The following is a 10,636-nucleotide window of genomic DNA, read 5'->3' as shown; positions in this document are numbered from 1 at the left end:
CCACATACATTTCTTTAAGACGTGTACAGCCTTGCAAAACCATGTGAAGGCGATGCACCCACTTGCAACAATATTTTAAATATTTTCTTGTCTATTACTCACAACCAGGGGCATAGCCACATGGGGGCCACATGGGGGCCACATGGGGGCCACATGGGGGCCCTCCCTCCCCTCCCCGTTGACAATCTAGTGCCACCCCAAATATAAGACTGGCCCGAGCTAGCCACCACAGTAATAATGTCCTGGCTACGCCCCTGCTCACAACATAGGTTTAAAATCTATTAATTGATCCCATTTCAGAACACTGCTTTCAGTAACTAATTTAAACATATTTGCACTGGGAGGAAATGCCCAAAACAGAATAAGTCGGTAGTAATTATTATGCTGCCGCATTGTGGGGTGACATTTTTCCAATGATTATGCTGCCACGTGCCAGTGTTGGCATGTGTGCCTAGGGTTGCCGACCCCTGACATATTCTAACCGTGTGTGTGAGGCAAATTGCAATAAGAAGATAAACAAATCATATTAAGAAGCGAAAACCCAATTTATTTTTTTCATTGTACAATTATTAATGGTAGTGCATTCATCCATTAACATGGTTATAGTTTTGATCGAAACCGTTGTGGTGTGGCATCACCCATTCAGATGTCATGTATTCACAGGCACTCATTTCAACTCATTTTGTATATAAGGCACCAGCAAAAAAAATAACTTTCTATTGACTAATGCCTTGGGAATGTTCTTTCAGGAAGCCCTTACAGTTTAAGCATCCACAATCAACATTAGATCTTTGGCATATCAAAACCATCCTAGTACTTTCAGCCGATAATTAAATAATTGGCCAAATCTTTTTTAAATTCCCTTCAACTGTTAAAAAATGACGTGTCCCTTTCCAAAGTCCATGTCTACATCATCATCACAAAGATGTCTATCGTTTCCTGAGAATGTGTACCAGTAAAAAAGGATAAGACGATGCCATTCAAAAGTTTGAGTAGCCAAAACTGATAGGAATAAGGAGGTAATTTCTAGTTTAGTATAAATAGTACAACTGTAGTACAGTATGATAAGTATTTATTCATAATGACATTGTGCGCCCACTGATTTCAAAGAACAGTCTAAGCCACAGACCAAGTCATTTCTTGCGACCAAATTGCAGATAAATAAAAATAATCATTATGGCTCAACCAAATGCTGAAATGTGTGCGGCTGCTTCATGATCGATCTACATTACACTGATGAACACACTCCCTCGGGCAATAACGGTTGCACAATCCTTCAACCATCAGATGGGCACTGAGGCATTGATCAGAGAGGTGAAGCAGAAGGGGCTTAGCTTGTAACCACTCCCGCCGTAGAATTTGTTCTGGAACTCCACCCTGGAAAGGAATGAAAACAACATGAACAACATGAAAACAACACCCACTCAAACCCTCTCCGAGAGGCCTGGGATCCTAGAGTTCGTCGGACTCATGAAATCATTTGATTGGTTTAAAGTGACGTCTGAGGAGGGTTGTTCTTCTCACCAGTGCAGACGGAGCGCGTGCAGGAAGGCGGACAGGCCCTCCATGACCAGGAGGATGGCGACCGTCAGAAGGGCGAAGAAGGCGAACACGACGAACAGGGCCACCGAGCCCGTGTAGCCCTGCCACTTCACGCCATTCCGCATCACCATCACCCACAGCACCTCCGACAGCTCTGCAGGGACAAGACACCAGCCGTGACTCCCCAGGCATGTTGTCCGAGAAGGATTATTTAAAGAATGACTGAGGAAGTGGAGGCCGTGAGTCGTGTGGCCGCGAGTGCGTGACTGTGAGAGTGTGTCACTGTGTGAGTGAGTGAGTGTGTGAGACTGTGTGTGTGAGTGTGCGCGTCACTGACGTGAGTGCGCCAGGCTGAGCGCCCAGAGTCGGAGGTAGGAGGCCGTGTTGGAGATGCAGCCCAGGCAGTACTCTATGGTGTGTATGGCCTGATGCATGTACACATCTGCAGTATCAAATGTCTGCAACAGAAGGAGAGGAAGGGGGGGGGGGGGGGGGGGGGGAGAATGAGAGATATAAATATCTGTTTGTTTCATTAGAATAGCAGGACTGTTCAACACTTCAAGGTGATGTGCAAGCCGAAGGTCATTACACCATCCCTCTTACCTCTTCCTCCTCTTCCTCTTCCTCTCCCTGGCTGGCGTTGATGGAGCCGTTCTCCACCAGCGGACGCCTCTCCCCACTCTGGAACACCGTGAAAGAGGGCGCTCAGATCAGCACAACGGCGCGGCAACCAGAGAACGCGAGGCCGTGAGGTGGTGGGGGGGGGGGGCTGGGGGGGTGGAGAGACCTACCACGCCGCGGAGTCTTATCTTGTGTGTGATGTACTCGAACGTGGGCTTCCCGAACAGCAACACGGGCACCGAGCACAGTGCCAGGACCACCAGGACCTTCTGGACAATTGTCTGGGGGAGGGGACAGTCTCTGTGTTGTTAACACACACACACACATCGCATATAGACATGCGAGCACATACACACACACACACAACGCAGATAGACATGCGCAGATACACACACACACACACACACACACACACACACACACACACACACACACACCTGTCCGTGGTAGAGGGGCTGGTTGCCCGCGTTCTCGGTGAACAGGAACATGTCGATGAAGTGGATGAGAATGCTGGGGGCACTCTTCGACTGATCCGGCGTGAAGATGATCCACTTGAAGATCACCATGAAGACCAGGTAGCCGAACAGACACAGCATGAACAACAGCTCCGGGATGAGCACCAGGAAGATGTTGCTGATCTGGCCCCGGTTCCTGGTGGAGGACACACACGAGAAGAGAGGCGTGGTTGGAGGCTGGAGGCGTGGTTGGGGACCGACGGTGTGTGCGTGTCCCATGGGTGCAGTGGGGGCTGTTGTTAAACTCACACGTAGTTGAACGAGGATAGGCAGACTCCGAAAGTCATGTGGATGACTCCCATGATGACCGACATCTTCATCTTGTAGGAGTTGAGGAACGTCAGCTTGTTGTTGGCCATGCCCCAGACCTAACGGTTACCACAACAACAACAACAACAACAACAACATGTCACCAAGAAGATCAGCGAGGATCCAAAAGGACAGATCAGGTGAGGGAGTCAAGGGAGCCGTACCGGGTCTATTCCAAAGGGGTACGGATTTGTGAAGACCCCAGGAACCACGGGATCCATGGCGAGGAGGGGGGTCCCCGCCAACACAGAGGCACTGAGATGGGGGTCAGAGAAAGCAAAATAGCAAACGGGTGACTGTGTGCGTCGAGAGGCATCACCCCAAAAAATTTGAATACACCCTGACAATCTGAATAGCTCCTTGCAAGCAGTCTGGCCTGATGTGAAACCTGGTAACAAAGAGGGTACGCAAGGGATTGGAATAAGCACAGCTGCCGTTCAATCCAACATAAAAGTCTCATATTCAACATAAAAATAACATGTTTGCAATAAGCCATGTTCGTTTCTGACGCTGATGGAGATAGGTGCAAGATGTACATAGGCCTTATTTAGCCTTTGTGCAAAAACATTTCTAATGCCCTAAAATTAGGAAACATATGACTCTGAGAACACTGCAAGCGGAAAATTAAGAGGAAGCTATTGTAGGATTTGAAAATGGAAAGAGCACTCACTTCCATCTGTTGATCTTGAACATGGGCTCCACGTGCCATCCCGAGCTGAACGGGCTGACCCCCCGGCTGAAGCACTCGTTGTAGATAGCGCCCGTGTAGATCGAGAAGAGCCCCATCAGCAGGATCAGATACCGGCCCCCGAACATCATCCGGAAGATCTAGGAAGAACACAGTTTGGTGTGAGACACTGTCTGGCTAAAAGGAGTTCCACTCATTGAGGTAGATTCGTTATGCAAGAAAAATACTAATTAAATGACCATTGTATTTAATTTACTACTAAATTGGTGGAGGTTTCTATCAAAGTGCAAACTTTTGAGTTATTACCCCCTCGGACCAAAATATATTTATAGAGGGTCATACCGATGCATTTATGGAGGGAAGCTTGAGGAGCTATGATCCAATTAACCAATTTGATTTCACAGTTTAAATAAAAATCACATGGGATGTGTAAAATGGTTCCTTCACACAACACATTTACCAACCCCATTGATTTGTGTGTTATTTGCATCTGTGCTGCATTTGAAGCGGGGTTAACTGATTGAGGACTGGGGATTCCCAGTGTACTAAAGGGACAGGAAATCTACCGGCTAATGGTCATGGAACCATACAATGTTGTGGGAGAGTTACGGCACTAAGGATTGATGGAGAGCAACAGTCAAACAATAAAAAATGGTAAACAAACACTAAACATAGTCCACAAAGATAGTCGACAGTAGGTGTGTGCCAGTAGGAAACTAGGGTGGAAGCACACTGGGTCGGGTTACGACCTGGGTTCCCTTGAGTTTGGTTCCCTGGTTCGACGAGTACCTCATTACTGCTGTTGTTGAACTTGGGGTCCTTCTCCTCCAGGATCAGGTAGAGGGCCAGCAGCGCCATGAGCAGCCCGTGGCCCATGTCCCCGAACATCACCGCGAACAGGAAGGGGAAGGTGATGATGGTGAAGAGAGCTGCGACACACACACACACACACACACACACACACACACACACACACACACACACACACACACACACACACACACACACACACACACACACACACACACACACACACACACACACACACACACACACACACACACACACACACACACACACACACGCTTCTGACGGCTCCAATAGCAGCTCTTGTGATGCCCGTTGGGGTTCTAGTGTACGGGGGTTCTAGTGTACGGGGGTTCTAGGGTACGGGGGTTCTAGGGTATGGGGTGGCGGGAGTGCGTACCTGGGTTGACCTCCCGGTAGTTGGCCACCCCGTAGGCCTCCACGATGTTCTGGAAGCCGGAGGTGAAGGAGTTGACGGGGAAGAGGGTGGGCGGAGGCTTGGAGCAGGGCAGGCGGTTGTAGAAGGAGTCCACCCCACTGCCACTCTTGCGCTTAGAGGACGAGAAAAGATCACATAAGCCTGAATGCATACATTATCACACCAGGGTTGAACCGTGCATACGTTAGATAACGAAATGAGTTCTACATTCTCTACTGGTTTGGGCGCATTAAAAGAGTTTACAGTAAAAAGTAGACTCTGGAAACAAACTTCTGTCTCTTGCAAGGGATCAATACCCACTAGTTCACATATTTGACATATGTGCACGCCCCCCCCCCCCCCCCCCCCCCCACCCCCGTGGTCACTCACCCCTCCCTCCCGGAGGGCGCTCTGCAGTTCGGGCAGCTTGGTGACAGGGCACCAGGCTTCGGCGATCAGGCACTTGTCGGTGACCGAGGGGCTGCAGAGGTTCAGCACCATCTCCACCGCCTTGCACTTCTGCACGGCCACCCGCCACTGGGGCAGCAAGGCCACCGCGCGCACCAGCAGCTGCTGCAGGAAGGTCTCCGTCTGGGTGAGCACCTGGCGGGGGGAGAGGACGGGGTAAGGTGAGGGTTGAAGAGGAAAAACTTTATTTGAATACAATTGGTTGAGATATATTTCTTGGACGTTATTATACAAGGGCTCAGCGATTTTATTTACATTTTTATTTTCCACAGTATATGGAACAAATAGGAAGCAAAAAAAGCTAACAAATGATGAGTTAACCCTGGCAAATATGCATGCAATACGCGTGATGCACACAATAATTAAGTAAAACTTGTCTCATTGGCTCAATAGAAGCATCATTTATTTATTTACATGAAGTCAATTGATGAAATAATTTCCAACGTACCACTTTGATGTCGTTGATGCTGCCCTGGAGACCCCTGAGAATGTCCTCGCGCTCCGACGTGCTCTCAGGGTACGCAAAGGTCTGCGTGCGGAAGCTGTGTGCAGAGAGGACCACTGTGTCATGCTGAATTCAGACAGCTGTTTAAGCTACATGAAGAACACGCAAACGGACAGAAGGAACCCACCAGTCACAGATCTTCTTGACCTTCTGGCCAATCTGCTCCCCCCAATAGGAGATGAGGAACACGGTCCACTGTACCATCTCGCCCTGTTAGCAAGGAGGCATGAAGCACAGGAGGAATTAGAGTCACCACCAACGCATTCACAAAAACAGAAAACATAGCCACCAAATTAAACCAATATTCATGTTAATACCGGTCAATTGTCAGGTAAATACGGTGAATAAAGTTTGAAGTGTACTGCAGCACAATACAATTGATACTTACATTTTCTTGCAAATCTCATGCGAAAAGTGCAGATATTTGGGTTCAACAATACCCAAACGTTCCACACCAGAAGCAGTTGGCCTCATTCACATAGCGGCCATCTTCAGCGGCCATCTTCAACCCCCCCCCCCCCCCCCTATTCGGCTAGAACCAAGGCTAGAACCAAGACGGACCCAAGATGGCCGCTAGGGGAACAAGGTTCAATGTATGTCCACAACTGCAATCGAGGCATGTGAAGGCTATCTCCCCTCCCCGGCCTCACCGTGTCAGGGTGCTCCAGCTTGCCCTCCATCTCCCGGAAGTCCACGATGATGTAGCCCCGGCACGCCCTCCACAGCAGACGCTCGAAGGAGGGCACCTTCCACGGGTGAACTACCCCCGCCACGAAGCTGGAGGACAGAACCTCATCATTACTACCCCCCGCCATGAAGAGAGAGAACCTCATCATTACTACCCCCGCCACGAAGCTGGAGGACAGAATCTCATCATTACTACCCCCGCCATGAAGAGAGAGAACCTCATCATTACTACCCCCGCCACGAAGCTGGAGGACAGAACCTCATCATTACTACCCCCGCCATGAAGAGAGAGAACCTCATCATTACTACCCCCGCCACGAAGCTGGAGGACAGAACTTCATCATTACTACCCCCGCCATGAAGAGAGAGAACCTCATCATTACTACCCCCGCCACGAAGCTGGAGGACAGATCTCATCATTACTACCCCCGCCATGAAGAGAGAGAACCTCATCATTACTACCCCCGCCCCGAAGCTGGAGGACAGAACCTCATCATTACTACCCCCGCCATGAAGAGAGAGAACCTCATCATTACTACCCCCGCCATGAAGAGAGAGAACCTCATCATTACTACCCCTGCCACGAAGCGAGAGAACCTCATCATTACTACACCCGCCACGAAGAGAGGGTACCTCATCATTACTACCCCCGCCATGAAGAGAGAGAACCTCATCATTACTACCCCCGCCACGAAGAGAGAGAACCTCATCATTACTACCCCCGCCACGAAGAGAGAGAACCTCATCATTACTACCCCCGCCATGAAGTGAAGCAACCTCATCATAACTACCCCCTCCATAAAGAGAGAGAGGGGGAACCTCATGATTAATGAGGCGATTTTGTTACATTATCTAAACCCTCAGATTTATTTTCATAAACAAAAAGTGAGAAGGAAAAACACTGGTTTACCTCAGGTGGACATCCTGACGGTTGTCAAACAGACCTGTGGTCTCCAGCACCTGGATTGGTCCCTGTGGAACACGAAGAAGGAAGGTGGATTTTTTGTTGAAGGGAACATTTGAGCACATATCGAAGGAGGGAACAGTTGTTCAATATACGAAGAACATGAAAGACGAAGTAGGGGTCTGTGTAGGGCGGGCGTGGGGTACCTCGGAGGCAGTGAGGGAGTGGGTCTGGGTCAGGACCCCCTGGTACTGGCAGAGCTGGACCAGCTGGGCCTGCAGTTGGTCCCTGTTCCGGGACACCTGGGACGGAAAGGGAGCATGTGTTAAGTCAAAAATCAAAAACAATGTAGCAGGAACCACGCCATCGACACTGGGGAATGGGTCCTGTTGAAGCCATAGCCTGGAGCTGTGTTTCGCAACCAGGAGCAAAATCAATCCACTTTTAGCACGTTTAGGATCGGAATTTGAACGACCGCCCCACACTAGTCTATGGCCAGAAGCCATTAATATTCAACCCTTATCAACTACTTGATGCAACAAAAAAAAATAAAAAAAACGGTCAAATTGGACTTATCAAAACACGTAATAGGGAGATGAACCAGCGAGATTCCAAACAAATGTAGAAGAAATTCTTAGCTTTGTATTACGGGAACGTCATCACATTTCTCTGATCGTCTAAGAATACACCTATAGGCCGTTCAGAGGAACTACACGTTAGCGCTTCACCGACGTCTTTGAGCTCTCTGGCCAGGCGCTCGCTGTCCTCCTCGATAGTGCTCAGCTCCCGGGGCTGGGGGGCCGAGGGCATCGGGCAGGGGGGCGGGAGGGGCCCCCGCATGTGAGGGGACCGGGACCGGTTGATCTCCTGCTCCAGGTAGTCTGTTCAAAGGTGTGAGGGAGATAACATTAGAGAGCCTGTAACCACAAAGAAATATGGCCTGAGGGGTTGGTTATGACAGCGGGGGGGGGGACAAAAGCGATCTACTCCTGAAAAAAGGAATCATCTGTGATTACAAAAAATATTTAAGTGTACAGTTAATACTAATAATTAGTGTTCAAACATTCAGATATTGAGTATGTACTTGAGTCATCAGCCATGTGAAAAACTGTTAATGCATAGCTACAGTGGTCGCAGGCCCGGACACTCACTGAAGGTCTTCTCCAGCTCCTCACATCTTCTCACCTCTCCCACAAACTTCCTCTGGAAGGCGTTGACATTTGGGTTCAACTGAATAGAAAAGACCGGATCAGAAGGAGAAGAGATTGTGGCTAGTATTAGTGAAACGCAAGAAAAACAAGACAAACATTGTATTCTACTACCATATAGAATACACATCCGTAACCTTCTATAAATAGTATACATTTTTATATTTCTCTATATGAGCATACAAACGATTATGTATGAATCCTGCTTTATTGGAATTATTTCCCTTCTGCGAACATGAAAATAAATGCACTCCACTCAAGCAAGACTAGATGTGTAAGGGAAGAGGCAAGGACAGAGAGAAGATAAAACATGGCTAATCTCTGAGACTGGTACATTGTGAACATGAACAATGTTTACTTTTGGCACATGACCACTATGGGTTAACCGGCTTGTTGTCTCTGTAGGGTACAGCGCTGAACATTATTTTGACGGACAGGTTAGCAACCAATGGTGGACTCACGTCTCTGAACTCCACCAAGCCCAGTTCTCCCAGTTCACTGACACAGTTGTAGGCCGAGCCAGACTGGAGGAAGAGCTGCACTAGGCACACTTCCTCACTGCGGAACATGGAGCCCATTTCGACCTACCGGAGGATAGACATGGGGAAAAGATGCATTCATTGCAAATTCATTAATTTGCCCTTCAGACTCCACTGTGAACCCACAAGGGAAGGATCAAGTTTGAAGGGTTAGAGGGAGGAGTGTTTGGAATTAAAGTGGGTGAAGTTGTCAGAGGGGAATGCCAGAATTAGAGGGAACTTGAAGTGGCTTGGAAAGATAAGAAAAAGGGAAGTTTATTTGACAAAGATTCCAGTGTTGTGCAAACATGATTAAATAGACTAAAACTGATCGGCAGCGGAACACCAGGCCATTGATCTTTTTAAGATCAGTTATAAGGTTGAACGAAAACCATTCTTGCTTAATAATAATATGTAATGATCAAATCACACAGGCAAACAATGAGACTAAGGCTAGTTGGAAGCACACTTCATCTACGAACGTATCGTTTATTTAAACAGCGTTTTCAAACCACTAAAACACATAAATGAGTCATTAAAATACGAGAATAAAAATGCTAATTTGTCTGTGGGACAGCTGTGGTTTCTTGCTTTCGTTTTTAGTATTTTTAAATCATATCAACCACATGGTAGAAAGCATCAGTCTTATTCTGAGTATCCTGCAGGTCTGTGAAGACGTGAAGCGGTCCAACACGGTATCTAGCACCGTGTCTAGGGTTTATTATTACCTTATTCAGCGCACATGACTACCACGGGTGACAGCAAACACACACTTTATACACATTTTACACACACATTACAATCGACCCCAAGCACCGTGGCTGGACGTCCACCGTTTACAAATAGAGCTCAGCACAACTCATTTAAACACAACTACAACACATGCATGGAGAACCCGTTCGGTCCCTACCTGTTCCTTGCAGTTGGGCCGACCCCGGATTCAGACAGACAGGCCACTGGACTGAATGTGAGTGTGCGACTAGAGACAAAACTGTCCGGTTTATGCAGTTCTGGCTGGATGTCAGTTAAGGCGGTGCGGCCGCTACTTCCCGTTTGAGTAAGTCACGTTACTCAGCTCTCACGTGACTATTTGGAAAATCAGTGTGACTCATTGAGGGGTTATAACATGTGAACCACTGCATCAAGGGTTGTTTGGTATTGGTTTTACGGAAATGACTTATGCCGTTCAATCTTCTTCCTGTTAATACATGTAGCTTGGCGAAGTGCATGTTTAATACGAAATAGAGCTGAATGCCCATTTGCCTAGTCATACTAAAACACCATTCGTACCAGGTTAACTAACAGCCATAATAGAGAGATGAGGATTTGCTTCGCTTATAAACTACCCTTGTAACACTGGTATCTGAACGACCTATTCGTAAAGCGATTTGTTCACGTTGGAACCAAAAGTCACAAACATGGCTGAACTTGTGACAATTAAATTGC

General features: G+C 47.9%; 1 protein-coding gene across 3 annotated transcripts; it reads right to left on the bottom strand.

Annotated features, from left to right (window-relative positions):
- Positions 1-521: 521 nt before the first annotated feature.
- On the bottom strand, positions 522-10,256 carry tcirg1b (T cell immune regulator 1, ATPase H+ transporting V0 subunit a3b). 3 transcript variants are annotated; one of them, XM_030367910.1, is made up of 22 exons: positions 10,101-10,256; positions 9,134-9,256; positions 8,616-8,694; positions 8,197-8,345; positions 7,671-7,766; positions 7,471-7,532; positions 7,278-7,292; positions 6,524-6,635; positions 6,001-6,083; positions 5,817-5,910; positions 5,291-5,503; positions 4,883-5,033; positions 4,465-4,604; positions 3,658-3,815; positions 3,152-3,242; positions 2,928-3,046; positions 2,601-2,814; positions 2,334-2,444; positions 2,146-2,223; positions 1,880-2,000; positions 1,525-1,696; positions 522-1,377 (listed from the first exon to the last, which is right to left on the bottom strand). In XM_030367910.1, the coding sequence occupies exons 2-22, from the start codon at positions 9,248-9,250 to the stop codon at positions 1,284-1,286; spliced, it is 2,469 nt and encodes an 822-aa protein (XP_030223770.1). In that variant the 5' UTR covers positions 9,251-9,256; positions 10,101-10,256; the 3' UTR covers positions 522-1,283. The 3 variants fall into 3 exon arrangements, with proteins under 3 accessions (XP_030223770.1, XP_030223769.1, XP_030223771.1); XM_030367909.1 differs by lacking the exon at positions 7,278-7,292 and having other exon boundaries at positions 6,524-6,650; XM_030367911.1 differs by lacking the exons at positions 7,278-7,292; positions 8,197-8,345; positions 8,616-8,694; positions 9,134-9,256; positions 10,101-10,256 and having other exon boundaries at positions 6,524-6,650; positions 7,671-8,190.
- Positions 10,257-10,636: the final 380 nt, after the last annotated feature.

The sequence above is a fragment of the Gadus morhua genome, chromosome 10 (genome assembly GCF_902167405.1).
Source record: "Gadus morhua chromosome 10, gadMor3.0, whole genome shotgun sequence".
Lineage (NCBI taxonomy): Eukaryota > Metazoa > Chordata > Actinopteri > Gadiformes > Gadidae > Gadus > Gadus morhua.
The sequence above is the reverse complement of the archived record's forward strand: the minus strand, read 5'-3'. Positions and strand labels throughout refer to the sequence as shown.

Coding starts and splice junctions, on each gene's coding strand:
- tcirg1b (XM_030367910.1), bottom strand. CDS start 9,250: ATGGGCTCCATGTTCCGCAGTGAGGAAGTGTGCCTAGTGCAGCTCTTC. Junction 2,001..2,145: donor AAGAGGAAGAGGAGGAAGAG/GTAAGAGGGATG, acceptor CTTCTGTTGCAG/ACATTTGATACTGCAGATGT. Junction 1,697..1,879: donor GCTCAGCCTGGCGCACTCAC/GTCAGTGACGCG, acceptor TTGTCCCTGCAG/AGCTGTCGGAGGTGCTGTGG.